The 18,835-nt window shown below is 54.5% G+C and overlaps 2 protein-coding genes across 6 annotated transcripts in view; one reads left to right on the forward strand and one right to left on the reverse strand.

Annotated features, from left to right (window-relative positions):
• Positions 1-1,704: 1,704 nt before the first annotated feature.
• Positions 1,705-10,374, forward strand: Otub1 (OTU deubiquitinase, ubiquitin aldehyde binding 1). 2 transcript variants are annotated; one of them, XM_052711919.1, is made up of 7 exons: positions 1,713-2,122; positions 3,988-4,049; positions 4,292-4,390; positions 8,412-8,530; positions 8,740-8,824; positions 8,939-9,133; positions 9,266-10,374. In XM_052711919.1, the coding sequence occupies exons 1-7, from the start codon at positions 2,065-2,067 to the stop codon at positions 9,461-9,463; spliced, it is 816 nt and encodes a 271-aa protein (XP_052567879.1). In that variant the 5' UTR covers positions 1,713-2,064; the 3' UTR covers positions 9,464-10,374. The 2 variants fall into 2 exon arrangements, with proteins under 2 accessions (XP_052567880.1, XP_052567879.1); XM_052711920.1 differs by lacking the exon at positions 4,292-4,390 and having other exon boundaries at positions 1,705-2,122.
• A 199-nt stretch (positions 10,375-10,573) lies between these two features.
• Positions 10,574-18,835, reverse strand: part of Macrod1 (mono-ADP ribosylhydrolase 1) — a 144,520-nt gene continuing 136,258 nt past the window's right edge. The window contains exons 5-11 of one of the 4 annotated variants that reach the window (XM_052714175.1): positions 12,065-12,181; positions 11,667-11,788; positions 11,547-11,577; positions 11,372-11,445; positions 11,008-11,089; positions 10,879-10,913; positions 10,574-10,699 (exon numbers count right to left, since the gene is read on the reverse strand). In XM_052714175.1, the coding sequence (XP_052570135.1) occupies positions 10,909-10,913; positions 11,008-11,089; positions 11,372-11,445; positions 11,547-11,577; positions 11,667-11,788; positions 12,065-12,181 (431 nt within the window). In that variant the 3' untranslated portion in view covers positions 10,574-10,699; positions 10,879-10,908. The other 3 variants (XM_052714173.1, XM_052714174.1, XM_052714172.1) reach the window with 3 other exon arrangements.

Genomic DNA, 18,835 nt, shown 5'->3' on the forward strand with positions numbered 1-18,835 from the left:
ACAACAACATATGTGTAATAAGAATATATTTTTTTAAGCCAAGTGGTGGTGGTGCACACCTTTAATCCCAGTATGCGGGAGGCAGAGGCAGGTGGATCTCTATGAGTTTGAGGCTAGCCTGGTCTACAGAGCAAGTTTCAGGACAGCCAAGGCTACACAGAGAAACCCTGTCTCAAAAAAAAAAAAAGAATATATTTTTTTAAAGGTTATAATCTGAGGCTTTGGTCCCACCTTCTCATTATAGAAGATCCTTCCTGTGACTCCACAGAAACTGCCAGGTTGGATAGAGCACAGCTATTGCACTCAGCTCCACACCTGGATGTCCTCTTCTGGCCTCCCTGGACACCAGGCATGCATGTGGTGTAATACGTACACATAAATAAATCTTCAAAAAATAAATAAATAAAAGCTGGGCTGGCCAGATGGCTCAGTGGGTAAAGTGTTTGCTACACAAAGCTGACAACCTGAGTTCTATTTCCAGAACTCATATAGAGGTGGAAAGAGAGAAGAGATTTCATAAGGTTGTACTCTTTCACACAGGCACCTTGGTACATATAGCCTCCCACACATCACAGACACAATACAATTTTTCACAAAAGAAAGATAGCAAATAACAAAAGACATGATTTCTATTTGACTTTGCTTTATTTTTTTTAAAGATTTATTTATTAAGTATACAGTGTCCTGCCTGTAATCAGAGAGGGTACCAGATCTCATTACAGATGGTTGTGGGCCACCACGTGGTTGCTGGGAACTGAACTCAGGACCTGTGGAAGAGCAGCCAGTGTCCTTAATCTCTGAGCCATCTCTCCAGCCCTTGGCTTTGCTTTTTATGTTTACTTTGTGAGTCTCATTGTAAAGCTCTTAGTAGCCTAGAACTTATGTAGACCAGGCTGGCTTCTGTCTTGTAAAGATAGATATCCACCTGCCTCTGCCTCCTGGGTGCTGGAATTAATGGTGTGCACCATGCCCAGCCTGTACTTGGTTTTTCTTAATCTTGAAGAGAGCTACAAAGCAACTCCACCCTGGCCTCTGTTACCTGCGCTAGGGAGTCCAAACAGGAGCTGGGGTTGGGACTGCTCAGGACAGAGAACTGCTACTCTGGAGAGTAAAAAGGAGTCCCTTTATGGCTCAGTGCTGGCTATAGCCAGGCTACCAATCAAGTAAATGAATGTCTTTCTCCTGCAAATTCAGTTTGGTGCTTGCATTTCAGGGTACACAGGGCCTGCAAATGGGAGTGTTCCTTTTCCTACTGGTCAGCCCCCATTTGTCAGGCAGAATAAGTAAAACCCAAAGAAAAAGGGAAGCTTTGGCAAAAATTAGCAAGGACGGTCACTTTTGGGCCCAGTTTTACGCGTTTTGAGACAGGGTGTCATGAAGCCAAACCTAGCTTGAAATTCGAGGATTACCTTGAACTCTCAAGTGCTCAGATTATGGATTTAAGTCCATGCTTTCAATGGCTCTGCTTTCTCAACCAGAAAGACATAGAGCCCAAAGTTAGGTCGAAGCTTTTGGGTTGACATCAAGGGAAGATACTCTCTTGCTAGAAACAGGTCTCCAAAACCTGCAGAGAACAGCTCGGTGGTGAGGGGCGAGAGGCCGCGATTTAGGGGCTCTGAAGGGCATCAGGATGTTGGCACCACTTCCGGTCTCGCGGCGGCTCCGCGCCGCACTGCAGCTACGGTAGGTCGCGTACCGTGAGTGCACGCGCAGCAGGGATGTCGCCTTCAATGACTTGAATTCCATCTCGCTCCTTATCTCAGTTACACAACCGGCGTTTCAAACTCCAGTAGACCGAAAACAGAAGTGACTCCAGGAGGCCCTTAGCACCTCGTGACCTTCAAGGACAGTGGGGATGTGGAGGCGCGCGCCGGGGTCACTCGCCTCTCCTGAGGCCTCGGGCCGATGCTTACCACGGCCGCAGGAGCTGGCCAGCCCCTGACAACCGCCCGAGGAGCCCGTTGCTAGGGGCGTTGCGAAGGAGGGGCCACGAGGAGGGGCCCTCTTCCGGGAGGAGGGCGATTGATAACCCGGAAGCGGTCGGCAGTGCGGCGCTGTTTAAAGATGGCGGCGGAGGAACCTCAGCAGCAGAAGCAGGAGCCGCTGGGCAGCGACTCCGAAGGTACGGACCGAGGGAAGGATGTCCTGCCCGGGCTGGCGGGGGCGAGGCTCGGTCGGCTGTTCCCGAGGAGCTCCGGGAGGCAGGGCCACCGGGGACCGGGCGCAGCGTGCCACGGAGCTCTCGGCCGCCTCTCCTCCCCTCCCCCTCACAATGGAAGCGGGGCCGCGGCGACCCCCGGCCGGCCGGGCGGGGCGGCGAGGGCCGCCGCTCGGCCTCTCGGGCACGCCTGGGGCGGGGCCTGAGCCGCCCCGCCTCTGCCCGTCCGGCGGCTTCGGCGGGCTCCCAAAGTCAGCCAGCCCGAGTTCTCGCAGTCAAGCCGAGGCCTAGGCCCAGGCCGAGTCGCCCGCCTGCCCTTACCCGAGCTGCCGAAAGGCGTTGAGTGACGCCGGGCTGCCAAGCACGAAGTCCCCGGCGGGGCGTTCGGGATGCTGCCGGCAGTTCTCTTCTTGAGAGCTCGTTCTGGTCTTCCAGCCCCCGTGAGCAGATCCAGGCATTGTTTTTCTAGTTCTCTGGTTCTTAAAAAAAACAAAAAGCCGGTCACGCCCTCTCCATGTCTACCATGAACTTGGGCTCTGGGGATTGAGTTAAGTCTCTCGAGTGGGAGGGACAGCCCTGTAGTAGGACATAGGCTCAGCAGAGAACCTGGGACAACCATGTCCCAGAGGATTGATTTTTAAAAGTCATCCGTCACATGCACACCCTACTCTAACTCCACACTCTAGACTAGAGGCCGAGGACTAGGAAACCCAGGTATGCAGAAAGAAATAGTTCTCCATCACACATCTTAAGAAGAGTCCGGGACTAGAATTAGTATCTCCTGACCCCTGTCCAATGATTGCTTAGAGTAGGGTCCATAGGAAGAACTTCCCAAATCCAGGGATGACTCTACAGAGTGCTTAGGTATTACTTGCTGCTTTCAGAATCCCAGCATATTTTGATGATGGGAGCAAGGTGTTGGCATTAATCCATTCTACAGGTGAGGGGAGAGGGCCTTGCAGTGCACTGGCAAGTGACATTGCCAGGAGTCCAGACAGGAATTGTACAAATGTGGAAATGTGGCTTGCCCACAGCTCTTCATTCGTTTTTTGACCTTGGGCAAGATGGAGCCACCACTTTGCATTTGTTATTTGGAAACTAAGCACCATTAACAATGCACAGGACCGCAGAAGGATAAAAGGTGTGTCCCAGTAAAGTGCATGCTCACAAGATGCTCTCATTCACCTAGGGCTCCACCCCCCTGATCTTGCTTTCCCAGAATGCTGCACAGTACTGTTAGGAAGCAGGGAGGAAGGAATAGCAGAGCGGGAGGGTGCCCTGACGGGGATCTTTATTCTGTCACTTTATTTTTTATTTACTTATTTTTTTTTGAGTTGCTAGAAATAGAAGCCACGGCCTCACACCTGCTGGACAAATATATCTTCTACCACTGAGCCTCACCCCCTAGCCCTATTTTCTTTTCTTCCAAGATAAGGCCTTGCGGTATTTCCAGGGCTGATCTCTAACTCCTAGGCTTCTTGATCAGTCTGGTTTGGTCTGTAAGTACTAGGACTTAGAGCCCTGCACTGTGATGCTCAACTGCCCTCTTTTATTTTTATTTTATGGAGAATGGCTCTATGTAGCTCCAGCAGCCTTGAACTTTTGGTCTTCCTGCCTTAGCCTTCCGAATCACACCATACCCAACTACCTTCTCCAAAAGATGAGAAATTGAAACCTAAAGAGGAAGGACTTTGCCAAGATTACACAATGGAGTGTAAGACATGGGGCTCCAGATTCCAAACCTGTTCTGCCAAAACTGCCTGCCATAGAGATAGCCAGGCCCCACAGTTACCCTTGCTCGGCACTTCTTTTTTTTCTTCTTTTTCTAGGTGTTAACTGTCTGGCCTACGATGAAGCTATTATGGCTCAGCAAGACCGAATTCAGCAAGAGGTGAGGGGCTGGAGAAGGTTGGGGAAGCAGTAGCTGAGGACTTCATGGTGGGGATGTATAGTCAGGGCCTGAGGCCTAGTGCCTATTTTGAAGCCCTCCCGCTGCAGTCTATGCTAGGCACTCCATGCTTTTATGGGGGTTGCTGTACCACTGAATGACCAGCCCAGAACCCGTCTCGTAGGTGTTGGGCATGGGTTACTCAGCCTCCTTGGCGGAGCATGATGGATCCCTGCCTCCTGCAGATTGCTGTGCAGAATCCTCTGGTGTCAGAGCGGCTGGAGCTCTCAGTCCTATACAAGGAGTATGCTGAGGACGACAGCGTCTATCAACAGAAGATCAAGGTGGGGTCCTGGCCACAGGGGCGAGGGAAGCCGTCTCAGCCCTGCTTTTTGCCAGGCCTAATCTTTGAGAGGGTAGGGTGTTGGGAGGGACGGGACACACCTCTCATTGCTAGTTCTTGAAGTGTGCAGCCTCTGGACTGAGACCTCCATTCATACCAGATTGCCACTCAGCAGCTGTCTTCTTGACAGGTCCTTCAGTGTCTCTGAGCCCTGGGTGTCCTCATCTGTAAAATAGGGACAGTGAAAGCATCTGCCTGTAGGGTGGCTGTAAGGTTGAGGTAGGTGATGCCCAGGTGGGACCAGGTGCAGACTGGGTGGGCACTGACAACTCAGTACCCAGCCATGGGCCAAACTTGCTGGTGTTGGGATGGGTAGATGGGTTACACAGAGACCTGTCCTACAGTCTGTTGGTTGGATGTTTGTGGAGGACAGGCCCCCTATGTGTGTCCCTGTTGGATCACTCAAACTGAGGCAGGTTTCTTTACTAGCCACCCCAAAGGCTGGCAGCAGTGGAGGTTGAACTGTAACCCTGGTATGAAACAGTATTTAGTAGACAGCCTGAGGTGTTAGGAAATGGTATACTCAGTCTTCCTCTGAAGATCGTAGGAGTATATATATATCCTCTACTTGGAGCGGGGCCTTCAGGGGGCAAGCAGGTAACCCAGTGAGTGAAGCTGCCAAGAAGTTAACTGGGAGGGCACCGTCTCACAAAAACAGGCATGGTAGCCAGGGTCTGCAGTTACTCCCCTGTTCTCAGAGAAGCCAGACTTCATGAGCTTTCCTGACAGGGTATTTGGTAGCTAATGAGAACTTAAAATGTGTAGGGCTGAGGTACAGCTGTCTCAGTAGTAGCATGAGCCTAGTGTTTGCAAGGCCTTAAGGTCTGTCCTTAGCACCTGGGGGAAATGTATGTGCTAAGTAACCCCTCTTCAGCCTAGGTCAGCTGTACCTAGTTTGTGACCTGATCATACCCCCCCCTCCTGAGGGGTTTGGGATTTCTCCAAAATACATGTGAGGACAATAAGGCCCTGACTCTTTTTTAGGTCTTTGCTTTCCAGTTGTGTGACCTCAAGCTAGAGTTATTTTCTGCCTGTGGGGCAAGTTCAGGGAAGATGTTGAACTCACTGCTGATGCTGCTTAGCAAGGGCTTAGAAAGCAGTAGGTTTTTCCTCTCCCTTATGGCCATTTAGCAGAATGGTGCCCCATCCAGGGCCAATTGTCCTGCTAGGCTGCCCTTGTAAAACCAACAGGACAATCCTCAGGTTCTTCCTATCATTGAGTCATTTAGCAAAATGTTTAAATGTTTGAAGAGAGCTGTTGACAGCAATGTACCTCAGCACCCCTAAACTTCCATTCTGTGTACTGTGCCCAAATCCTCCTGTTCTTCCTGGGCGGTAACGGTAGAGCCAGGCTGGAGTATGTACTTGGCTCCTGTGGAATGGACTCTGAGGATGTGAGGAAGTGGACATGAGCATTCCACAGGGTACCTGCCTTATGTGCCCAGGGAACTTAGAGAGCAGAGTGGCTGGACTCTCGGCAGTCTCTGTGCAGTGGTCCTGTTACATTGACCAGGCAGGTGCTCTGCCCCAGGTGCTGGAGATACTTGCAGGTACTGGGGACTGAAACACAGTCCTGCTTCTGTGATGCTTACAGGGGACAGTGCAAGACAGATACAAACCTAAAGGTTTGTGTGGTAGGGAGAGAATGAGGCAGGAGGATCAGGGCCAGCCTGGGCTACATATCGCAAAAAATGCTGTCTCAACGCTGTACCGCCCCACCCACCCCCACACCACACACACAGTTTGGTTGTTGGAGTTGATTAGTACTGTGGAGAGAAGTGAAGGAATGGGAGAGTTTGCATTTTAAATAGGGGTAATGGTTAAGAACCGTCCTGAAAAGGTGTATTTGATGAACAGACAGAAGCAAGATTACAAATGACAAGGCATCCAGGAGTCATGGGCTGTGGTGGTTTAAGAAGGGGACATCTGGGCAAGTGGAGGCCATCCTAAAAGACAGTTTGGCCTGGGAGTGTGTGAGTGCTTGCAAGGATGCAGGGAGGGACAGGGCTTGTCTGTAAGGGCACTGTTGTTTCGGGGTAAGAATATGCTGTCGGGAGAAGTGGAGGCAGAGGGAGTAGTGAGGAGGGCCTTTAGCAGTAGAACAGGAAGCAGATGTGACGGACCAGTAGTGGGCTGTGTTGAAGGAAGAGCCTAAGGGATATACTGTTGGGTGGATATATTGGGGAGAAATGAGTCATCTGTGAAACTGTGGTTCAAAGCCTGGGTGTAGAGCGGGTTGGTGTAACCTAGCTGTGGCAGTGGAGCTGTCTGGGACAGTAAGGTATAGAGGAGGCAGAGCATCAAACATGGAACTTGTTTTTGTTTTTTTCAAGAACAGGGTTTCTCTGTGTAGTTTTGGTGCCTGTCCTGGATCTTGCTCTGTAGACCAGGCTGGCCTTGAACTCGCAGAGATCCGCCTGGCTTTGCCTCCCGAGTGCTGGGATTACAGGCGTGCGCCACCACCGCCCGGCTGTCTTTGTTTTTTGAGGCAAGGTTTCTCTGTGTAGCTCTGGCTGTCCTTGGAACTTGCTCTGTAGACCAGGCTGGCCTCGAACTCAGGAACTCAGAGATCCGCCTGCCTCTACCTCCGAAGCACTGATATTAAAGGCCACCACTGCCCAACTTCAAAGGTAGAACTTGGTCTAGGTTTGACGGCCTAGAATTCCGGCACTCAGAAGCTTGAGGCCAGAAGGTAGCTGCAAGTTCAAGGCCAGCCTGGGCTGCAAAGTGAGACCCCATCTCAAAACCAAATGAAAGGAAAGAACTGTGTCTGCGGACTAAGAGGTGGAGTTCCCACAGGCCTCAGGCAGGAAGCTCTGCGTTTGGGTGTGTTGTAACTGGCAGGTGTCTTGAGGAAGGATACTGTGTGGTTTGGTAGGAGCCCTGTCCTTTAGAATGGAGAAAGATGAGGAGTATCCTGGGAGAGAGCAGGGAAAGGAAAAGATGGGGTGTAGTGTTGTCACCCTCCAGAGGCTGGGCTGGGGAGGGCTGCCTTGACCCTGCTGTAGCAGCTCCAGGTTGTTTTTGACCTTGGTCAGACAAAAGCCTCCCATAGGAGTTTCTGATTTTTTTGGGAGACCTACCTGGATCTTACGTGCCTGTGGGGTCTATAAACTATATAAACTAGATTCATGTCCTTGAATCTGAAGGAGGAGGTGAGCTGGTGGTGAGTATTGGGGTGGCTAAGTGGCAGATGTCAGGGCCATGTTCTCAGTGTGAAGGGACTCTCATTACTGAGCATTGCCTGAGGGTTGTCATCTGGCAGGTGTCTTGAGGAAGGATACTGTGTGATTTGGTGGGAGCCCTGCCCTTTAGAATGGAGAAAGATGAGGGGTAGCCTGGGAAGGAGCAGGGAAAGGAGGGAGCAGGCTGAAGAGAGCAGGAGTAGGGGGGGTGTCCAGGTGGGTGAGTGAGGCCTGCTTACCAGGTAGCGCTAGGAGTCACTGCCATGGGGATGTGCTTCATTTGGAGAAAGTGAAAAGGCTGAAGGAGATGGTCCCTGCTGAGGGCAGCATGGTTGGGAAGCGAAAGTGGATGAGGAGATTGCTTTACCCTCAGAAGATAGGGAGAGCTGCTTTGTGTGGCTGGAGCCCTGCTGAGCAAAGGCACCTCAGGCAGCCAGGCAGCGGGAGTGTGGCCTGTCCAGTTTCCCTGCTTTGCCTTGCTTGGATTGAAAGACCTGAAAAGCCGCATTAGTCAAAGACAGATTTGGTCATCTGTTTTTATAAGCAAATGGCTCTGTAGCCAGTAGCACCCACATGGCAAGCAGCTGGTGACCACAGCACCTGTTGACACATGAGTGCACAGCCTCCAGGGGAGGGCTCTGTCCAGTGTGTGACTTGGTGTCCTCATTCAGCAGCCTGGAGGTGGGAACTTGGAGCTCAGTTGCCACCTGCTGCTCTGGCCATTTCTTGGTCTGGCCCTGGCTTGGCTGGATGTTAAACTGGGCTGCTCTTCTGCAGGACCTCCACAAAAAGTACTCATACATCCGGAAGACCAGGCCCGACGGCAACTGCTTCTACCGAGCGTTTGGCTTCTCCCACTTGGAGGCACTGTTGGACGACAGCAAGGAGCTGCAGCGGTACGAGGGCGGCAGGCAGGCGGGCACTGGGGGCTACAGGCCCTCCGAGGAACGGGAGAGCTGAGCCTTAGGCCAGCTGTCAGCTGGGGTGGTGGAGGCTTCCCTTTGAACTTGGTGGGTGGTCTTGTCTAGGCAGGACTGTGCTGGCTAGGCCCTTGTTTTGCTGGCTGAGAAGCCCATGCTGGCCTCCCATCCTTTTCCACCCACAGGTTCAAGGCTGTGTCTGCCAAGAGTAAAGAGGACCTGGTGTCCCAGGGCTTCACTGAATTCACAATCGAGGACTTCCATAACACGGTGAGCCCTGCTGTCTGAGGCTGGGCCACAGGGAGGGTGCCTCTGTAGGCTGTGGAAGGGTGGCTTCTCCTCACTCATTTTCCTCATTTTACCTTTTGTCCCTGGGTGGGGCAGTTCATGGACCTTATTGAGCAGGTGGAGAAGCAGACCTCAGTAGCTGACCTGCTGGCCTCCTTCAATGACCAGAGCACCTCTGACTACCTTGTGGTCTACCTGCGGCTGCTCACCTCAGGCTACCTGCAGCGTGAGAGCAAGTTCTTCGAGCACTTCATAGAGGGTGGCCGGACTGTTAAGGAGTTCTGCCAGCAGGTGCCACCTCCTCTTCCGCTCTGCCCTGGGACCCTCCTTTTCTCTTTTGTTTGAGGGTGGGGCATGCCAGGGAAAGGGGGGGGGGCCTGGGGGAGGGGTTTGGGACAGGCCTGACCTGCCCCTGTGCCGCAGGAGGTGGAACCCATGTGCAAGGAGAGCGACCATATCCACATCATCGCCCTGGCCCAGGCCCTCAGCGTGTCCATCCAAGTAGAGTACATGGACCGTGGTGAGGGCGGCACCACCAACCCACACGTCTTCCCTGAGGGCTCCGAACCCAAGGTCTACCTTCTCTACCGGCCTGGACACTACGATATCCTCTACAAATAGGGCTGGCTGGCCTGCTGCGCCCTGCCTGCCTCCCCTGCCAGGCGCTCGCTAGACATGTACAGAGGGGTTTTGGTTTTGATTTTTGGTGTTTTGTTTTGTTTTGTTTTGTGGTTGTAAATGGTCATATTTCACTTCTCCCTTTTCCTGTCACACAACCTTCCATGTTTTATTAAAGGGGATGCTGGTGGTGAGCCGAGTGTGCGTTTCCCTGCTCCGCTGCTGTTCCCCACCTGCCCGCTGGCTGCTGTGTGTCTGGCTGTCCCTTCCCCCAGGGGGGTCCCTAGCTTTCTACCTATCTACCCCCAAGCACTTCTGCCAAGAGAAGTTTGAGAGGGCTGGGTCTCCAGGTTCCTTGGATTTCTGCTTTCTACCCATCCACAAGGCCTGCCCCCTTTCCTCCTTGACTTTCCAGGGGTTTCCATGGGAACTTTTGAAATTCCTTGGGAACTTGGCTGGAGGTCTCAGGTCACCCATCCTCAAAGCTGCCACTTAGAGTTATAGATTAGCTGTTCTGGCCAGGGCCCCCAGATCACAGCTTTCTGCCCACCTCCAGGGGTCTGCATGATTGAGGAGTCCTGAGATGAGAGGTTTATGGGAGGAGGCTGGCCCAGGTAGGTGGAGGTGCTGTGCATCCTCAGTGGGCCCCAGGAGGAGCTGAACTGGTATAGGAGGAACATAATGCTCGTGTCCAGGCAGGGCTTGCCTGTTCCTTTCCCCAGAGCCCTGCCTCTGCTTGCTTTTCACCCCATTGCTTGGGCCATAGCTGCATTACCTGCCTCCGTAGCTGCATTACGTATCCGCATTACCTGCCTCTGCGCCTTCTCCTCCCCACCCCCAGCACCTGTGGGGGCTCAGCCCAGGCTGTGAGCTCCTTGGGGGCAGGCCCTCAATAAATGTGAAATGCTGCCGCCGCCGCCGCCTCTGCTGTCTAGCCAATGCCTCATTCACCCGCCTGCCTCACCCAGGGCTCCTGTAGCCTCTGGAAGCAAAGACAGTGCCCAAGATACCATTCCCACCAAGGGCTACCTCTCCCACCCCCTCCCCCACCCCTCCCCCACCCCCACCCCCCACCGGGCCCCAGCCAGACCCAGACCCCAGCATTCAGACAAGTGAGGCTGAATCAGACAGCTTTATTAAGAGGCTTCTGAAAGGCGGGGCAGGTCACGGAGAGGAACAAGCTGTCGGCTTCCAAGACCTCTCAGAGTGAGGAGCGAAGTCCCACAGGCCCAGGTGGGTCTGAGGGTAAAGCAGATAGGGCAGAGGGAGTTGAGGACTCGTGAAAGCCCCTGGCCCCCCTGGCCCTCCCGAGCTTCACCACCCTTCTGCACGGAGCTGGGCAACAGCAGGTTGAGCGGGTGTTAGAGGGCCAGGTTAGTGTAGGGTGGCCACACCACACCGGGCCAGGCCCTGCTTACCAGTCCCATTCAGGGTGGGCTTCGGGAGCCTCAGGCTGGAAGGCAGAGGACAGTGAGAGCCGCCCCAGGGCCATGGGGGAGGGGTAGACTGGCCGGGGGCGGCGGCCAGAGGAAAACAAGGGCACATACCTACTGGGAAGTAATGGGGCAGGCGCTCCCGGTAAATGCCCTCGTCCTTCTCGAGGAACACACAGATGATAAGCCGGTCCACCTGTGCCAGGGATTGCTCAGCCGGGGCGGGGCCTCCGCCGGGCCCTCAGCCTAGGGCTGTGTTCCCAAACACCCACCCTGGTGGGTCTCCACTGCCCACTAGGGGTGCATGTCCGCGGGGACTTGAGAAGTAACAGTACCCGTCACAGAAGGGGTTCAGGCTGCACGCTCGCCCCTTCCCAGCGCTGTCCCACAACAAATAAGTCCCACGGAGGGAGTGGGCCTGGGGAGGGCAGGTACCGACTGGCCACACCGGCCCAGATCTAGGTGCCCCTGCTCTCACCTTGTCTCTGTGCTGCTCCAGCCACTCCCGCAGCGCAGCCAGCACTACTTCGGCTGCCTCCTCATTGGGGTATCCTGAGGGCGGGGTCCGGTGAGTGCAGATCTGGCCCCGCCCCGCCCACCTCGGTGAGTGGGACCCTCACTGCCCACGCCAGGCCTTGCTTCTCCAGACTCACCAAACACGCCTGTGGAGATGCACGGGAAAGCCTGGGGAAGGGAGAGTGAGACGACATGGAGACGGGGTCACTAGATGCCTCCCGGGCCACCCCTGCCCCTCGCCGCCTGGCGACTCTTACCACCGAACGCAACCGGTGCTCCAGTAGCAGGTCCAGGCTGCTCAAGTAGCAGCTGCGGAGCTCGGCGGCCTGGCTGGCACTGGGCTGGCCCACAGCGATGGGCCCCACTGTGTGGATGACGTCTAGGGTACGGTGAGCTTCAGTCAGACGGCCTAGGTTTCCCCTGCCATCGTGCCAGGAGGACCCCACACTTGCGGTACACACTTGGGCCCGCCCCCTCGCATGCCACCGCTGAGTGGTGGGAGACAGTAAAGCTGTCCCTTCGCTCTCCTCCTCTCCTGCCCGCTGCAGCGCCAGCCCCTTTCCATCTGCTGTCTGGGGTACCAGAGGGGCCAGGCCCTTACACTTAAAGCTAAGACGCCCCCTGCGGTCGTGGGCAGTTCCTCTCGTGCACTCACACTTGGCCGGCAGTCGATAGCCGCAGGTGATCTTGGCTTTGCCGGTCTCGCAGTTCTGCAGGGTGCGGCACTCGTCCGTGAGCAGGGGTCCCGCGGCCCGGTGGATGCAGCCGTCCACTGAGGGGCGGGGGAGAGGGGGCCGGGGCCGGGAGGAAGGAGGAGTTGGGTTCCTCTCATCCCTGAAGGATCAGGCATGACACCCCAATCTGGAGAAACTCCAAGACTATCTATGCCTTGGCCCACCCGGCATCACAATGTTCTCCAAGGCCTCTGGCTGCTCTTGTCACCCCTTGTTTCCCATCTAGGGAAACTGAGGCTCTAAAGAGCAGCAGCTGGCCCTAGAGCGAAGAGGCACGGGGCGACCAGCAGGGGGCGCGCCTGGCCCACCCTCTTGGTTCTCTGTCCGGGACGCGCCCTCCCGAGGTCACCTGCCATCTCAGCCGGGATCTAAGAATCGAGTGGGATCCTAAATCCCACCTTTTGACAAGGCCATGCCAAACTCTAGACTTCATTTAATCCCATCTGAGGAACCGAGGCCACCTAGTTCCAAATGGCAGACCCAATCCGGGGCCTAGGCCTGGCTTTTCCAGCTCCTTCCCATTGGACCAGGCCTCGCAGGTGTCTCTAGACTCTCAACCCCTGGTGAGGCAACTGGCATCCTGCTTAAGGAGGCCAGGCTTGGGCTTGTTTATCCAAGGGAAGCTCTTGGGGCTCTCTGTAACCCTGGGGACCCAGGCCCAGATAAACAACGCTTAATGCTTCAATATCCCAGTCAGCAGAGGCCCAGACCAACGCTGCTGCTGACTCACCCAGGCACCACAGAGCTTTGCCCAAGCAGGCTGGGGCAGGTACTGGTTTGGCCTGCCTGCTATAGGTTTTCTCTTGCTTTACCACCATCGCGACGGCAAAATGGGGACAGTGGCCCCTGAGAGGGCAGGGCTGATGAAACGCAGGCCTGCTCTCCAGAAGCTCCACTGCTTGGTGTCTGGCTGCACTGGCATTGGCCAAAGACAGTCCCGGCTCCTTTTTTTTTTTTTTTTTTTTTTTTTTTCTGGTGTTACAAGACAGGGTTTCTCCGTGTGGTTTTGGTGCCTGTCCTGGATCTCAGAGAGATGCGCCTGGCTCTGCCTCCCGAGTGCTGGGACTAAAGGCGTGCGCCACCACCGCCTGACTCTGGCTCCATTTTCAACAGATTCCTAACATGAGACCCTTTCTCCTTCCTGCATCCCTCCAACTTCTTGGCACAGGTCCTGGCACACCAAATGAACACCACGCTCTTTATTCTGCTGTTTTTCTCTTGGGCCCTAAGGGGCCAATTAAACCTAATTTTCAGCTTTGCTCAGAGCTGGCACTGGATGGTTTTCCCAGAGTTGGGGGACTCTGGGAGTGGCCAGGCAGAGTCTTTCAGCCCTCTGCCCCCTCTGCAGGGGGCGGCAGAGCCTGAGCTGAGAGTCCATGCCCCAGTGAACCCATGTGCAGCCTGGAGTTCACAAGCATCACAGTGTAGCTGTTCGGGGTGCGATGCCACAGAGGACCCAGCACAATACAGAATAGTAGCGACAGGGAAGCGGGGCGGCCTGAGTCCTCCTGGCCATGTCATTGTACTTCTCTGGGTCTAATAGTAGTGCCCACCTCATATGATGTTGAAAAATGAATTTCTGGGGGTAGGGTAGTGCTGGAGATGGAACCCAGGGCACACAATCCACTGCTGAGCTATACCTCAGCACTAAGTAAGTTGACCTTTTCTTTTTCCTCTTTTTTTCTTTCTTTCTTTCTTTCTGAGACAGGGTTTCTCTGTGTAACAGCCTTGGCTGTCCTGGAACTTGCTCTGCAGACCAGGCTGGCCTCGAACTTACAGAGATCTACCTGCCTCTGCCTCCCGAGTGCTGGGATTGAAGGTGTATGCCATCAAGCCAATAATTCTTGTTACTCAGGTAGGCTGTGTTGGGCTTGATCAGATACAAAGTGCTTTAGCCCTTATTCTATCATGACAGTGTCAGCTCACAGTGTGCACAGGGAGTCCATGGAGTCTGAGGTGAGCACAGGGATTTATACAGACCGCATTCCTGGAGCCTATAGGCCCTGCCTGGCAGTCTCACTCTCCTGGCACTCCGCTATCTGCTATTCCAGTGTGAAGCATCCTGCAGGTGACCTTGGCTGGCTGCCAGTCATGTGGAAGTACAGCTTGGAAGATCTGTGTTTTAGAGACTTCACAGTTCCTGCTGAAGTGGACAGGCCTGTAGTCTGGCCTTGCGGGCTGATTTGGGAGTGTGAGGACACAGAGGACTGGCACAGGAGCTGCCACCTACCAGCTTTTAGAGTAGGGCTTGGACCACATGACTGTGACACTCTGTGAGTGTCTAGGGTAGAGGTTCCCCCAAAGCAAAGATGAGGGACAGGCCCTGGCCACCACATCTGTGTTACCTTCTCCCAAACAGACTTGTCCTGGATGCTGAGTCTCAGCTGCCTGGTCCCTATCACCCACCCAGTCCTCCCACCCACACATCAGCCTTCCCAATGTCCCACAGCAGTTTTTCACTGGGCAGAGTGTGGTGCCTCGTGCCTTTAATCCCAACACTTGGGAGGAAGAGGCCAGTGAGACTAAATGACAAAATCCTGTCTCAACAGACAAACGATAGTAACAACAACAAACACCTAGGCCTGTCCTCAGGTCAGTAGACAGCCTGGGTCTTCCCTGGTCATCCTCCTGTGTCCACTTCCTGTCTACTAGGTCTGGGATGAACATTCCTCCATTGTGGTGGAGCCAGTCTGCCTCCCTTCCTCCCCATTGGACCTCCTTTCAGTAAGCACCTTGGGGAGCTGAGCCAGTCCCATTGATTGTCTTGTGGGAGCTTCACACCCCGACCCAGGAGGTGCTACTAACCCCTTTAATAGAAGAAACTGAGGCACAGATAGCAAAACCTGGCTCAGGCCACACACTGGGCACTGAAGGTTCAGGGCCTCTACTGTTGCCATCCCCCAACCTCTCTCCCTAAGTGGACCAGTGTTTGTCCCCTTCTTCCAAACCCTTTCTACCATCTTTTATATCCCTGCCTCTGCCCCTCTTCACCCCTGCAGTCTGGTACCTATCCTCTCCCTGAATCAGTACATCCCCTAGCAGAGTGTCTGCCATGGGGACCCTCATCTCTCTGGACTGTTCAGCTCACTCAGAGGACTGTCTGCTCCTGCCACCCACCAAGGCTTTCTCAGAGACACTAGCTGCTTCCTCCTGTCCACTCTGAGCTCTCCTGTTCCAGTCCTCTCCTCTGCTGCTGCCTCCCTAATCCCTCCTACATCTCACTGAACCCCAGCCCCTGCCCCTCCTGTGTAGTCAGTCCCCCAATGCCCGGGAGATGCTGAGGGACATCTTCCTGGTAACAGTGTGGACAGACCCCTCACCCTAACATTCAGCTTGGGACCTTCAGAAGACACCTTCCTCCTTATCCCAGTACCATTCTCTCCAGCAAGGAGGAGGAGCAGAGCAGGGCTGTTAGGAGCAATCCCACGCCAGGGGCAGGGGCTTGACAAGGAAGGGCAGGTCAGGGGCTAGAGCCTGATCCCCCCCAGACCAGCCAAGGCAGGCTCCAGTGGGACCACTCCGGTAAGGCACTGAGGACTATTGGCTGCTATTTAGGGTGCTGTAATATTCATGAAGGGAAGATTAGATATTTAAATTTATTCAGCAATAAATGTGTCTCAGTGGGGGAGCATTCCTCATGCTAAACAAACAAGCGAGCAGGGGCTAATTAATTATTTACAGGAACAAGAGGAGCCAGTGGCCTAGGGGACAGAGAGGGCAGCTGTGCCCCTGCCAAAGGGTCAGATACTCCCATTCCCCTCTGCCACTCTGTGGAGCTGGCCCTTTTACATTCTCTTCTGGGATTTCTCTTTCTAGAAATTCAAATCAAAGATTGCTGATAGCTTTGGGCTAGTTATTCAACCTCTCTGAATCTCAGAGCCTAGGTGTCCAAAGATTTGTAGGAACATTGACTTAGGCTGGAGGGGAGCCAACAGGTGGGCAATCAAAAACTGGAGAAGTCAACAACTTTCCAAGGTGTCATGGCTGGAAGTGGAGCCGAAACCGAGATCCCCATGGCTATACCCTGTCTTATAAGAAGTGGAGGTAAAGGTTCAGAGAGACATGGCCACTTTCTCAGAGTCACAGAGCAAAAGAAGATGCTGGGTAGCTCTCACCCCTGCCCTGCCCATCCTGGGCTGCTGTGGACTCCCCATCAGAAGGAGAGCAAGGGAGAGCCTGGAATGGGGGCCCAGTTCGTAGTGACGGCCAACTCAGCCTGGGAGACACAAGCCAGGAGCTTTCCAAAGCCAAGTTCCTCTTGCCCGGCTTTTCCACTGTTTCCAGGGTACAGTCTCCTCCTGTGCCTGAGTTTTCTTGGCTGTCAGCATAGCCCTCCTTGCTGGTGTGGGACAAGGCTACACCTTTGTTGATCACACCGTCAGCATCACAGGTAGGTGGCCCAGGTTCAGCTGTAGACCTCAAGGACAGAGGCCTCCTTCCCAAGACAGTACCTTCTAGGCTAGACAGGGGCTATGGAGGTGTGGGGCCCTCTGTCTTAGAAGGCACAGGGGACCTCTCCCCATCTGGACATCTAATCCTGCTTGGGCTCTGGCCTGGGGACAGCTCACAACCACCACACCTTGGTGCAGCATACAGCTGCCAGTCAGACCCTGTGTACTGATCCTTTTCCACTTCCCTCCCTGGAAAGCCTGGCTGAGCAGATGGAGAGCCGAGTCTGCAGGGAGACCTACCTAAGGCAGCTTCCTGAGCTGCTGACCTTTAGGCTCTGAAGACCCACTGGGGCCTCGAACCCTTCTCCCCTGGCTTGCCCCACACTTTCTCCTTCCTTCCAGATAGACCTTGGGGATCGAGGCCCTGATGCTGCCCAGTCAGAACCCATAGTGCCTCTGCCTGTCCTCTCTGGTCCTTCATTCGGCGGACAGCCCCATGCCAATCTCTGCTCCAGAAGAGGCTTGTGCTGGGCCCAGGGAAGGACACAGAGCCCAACCTCCAGAGATCGCATCCTGGAGGTGCCCAGGCGGGTGGGCGCCCCAGGGAGAAGACGGATGGACGACATCACTGCGATGTGATCTGAAATTCATTACGGGGTGAGATCAGCTCCTTAAATGAGGATTTGAAAACATTAGGGCTTCATTATGTACACAACCACGGTGCCTCATTCATCATGCAAAATCACTCGCGTTATTAAAGATCCCGTGGCAGCCGTGTGCAGGGCCTGGTGGCATCTTGCCTGTTGGGGGCAGGGCATGAGGGCAGTGGCCATGTGGCAGGGGCCAGAGTTGCTGGAGGAGGACTGAATCCCATACTCCCTTCCTCAGGGAAGGCCAGCTGCTAGGTAGGATAGGGACTCTCCGTTTCCCCATCTGCAAAATGACCTTGCTGAAGAGAGTGTCCTGTGGTGCTCAGGAGTAGGAGCTTCCAGATAACCTATGAACACCCAGAATGTCTGGCTTCCTAGGGCACTGTGCTCCCAATGATGGTCAGGAAGGGGCAGCTGGTGACCCAGGGCCTCTGCTTGGTTAGGGAAGGACCTGCCACACCCTGCTCACAAAACCTCTTGTGGCTCCTGCCAATCCACAATGTGGAAACTTCAACTTTGACAGAACAAGGCAGGACTCTCTGGGCCCTGGAAAACTATATATTGTGCCCCATAACAAACATGTAATAGGGCTGTCACGGGCCAGTCCTGTGTGTCACGGTGCCAGGGAAGGGACAGCAGTGCTGACATGAGAAGATGGAACAGGACCCGAGGTGGGGAGGGGTGGGAACATGCCCATTCAGCTATCCAAAATGTCCCTGTAACATGGGACACTGTAGTGAGCTCTGGGTAATAGAATCTACTGTAAGGGACAAAAGAGGAGAGCCACAGCTCGTAAATCCAGGGCAGGAGTGCAGCCTTGGGGGGCAGAAACTGTGGCTAAGGCATCTAGTGATCACCCTAACACAGCCGGCCTATCTGAGCAAGCAAAGCTCTCTCCTTCTTCCCTCCCGTGACTCACACTTCTCAGTGCTGAAGGTGCTGCAGCCCCGCTCCTGCAGACAGCCCCAGGCCTAGCCCCTTGTCCACCAAGCTTCCCAGCTCTTGGGAGCTCTCGGGCTGGCTGCTGCTTCTGAGTCCTGCAGGCGGCCAAAGAGCGGGAGGACCTCGTACACCCTGGCTGCCAGAGCACCCAAGGCAGCCCACGGGCTATGAAGGTCACATTATCCACTGAGTCAGACCACCATTCATCAGGGCAGCAGTGCCAGCTCCCCCAGAGGCCATGGAAACAATCACAGGTTAGCAGCAGTGATGGCAGCTTACAGCTTGGGAAGAATCTACAGGAAGGCCACTCTGGGGTCCGATGCTCAGAGGCCTTCCTTACTAATCTTTGAAGGGATGGAGAAGAGTGAGGAGTCAAGGGAGATGAGGAGAGAGCAATAGAAAGGATGGTGAGTCAAAGGAAGCAAGGGAGAGCTTAGAAAGGGACAGATCCAGTGCATGGGAGAGGAGCCACGGAGAGGAGCCACGGAGAGGGTGCCACCGAGGGCTGGGTACTGTGTGAGAGGACAGAGTACTGCACTCACAAGTACCAGGCTGTGGCTAAGCACGGCGGGCCATTGACAAGTCTGTACCCCGCACGTGCTGTCCACCTTGTGCTTGCCCCTGAAGTGGTCTGGTGGTGTGCATGGGGGCAGACAGATCTTAAATAGTCATCAAGGGCAGCAGACTACCAAATATGGTTGAAAACAGT

This window comes from Peromyscus californicus, unplaced genomic scaffold (genome assembly GCF_007827085.1).
Source record: "Peromyscus californicus insignis strain IS unplaced genomic scaffold, ASM782708v3 Scaffold_4__1_contigs__length_199733344, whole genome shotgun sequence".
Lineage (NCBI taxonomy): Eukaryota > Metazoa > Chordata > Mammalia > Rodentia > Cricetidae > Peromyscus > Peromyscus californicus.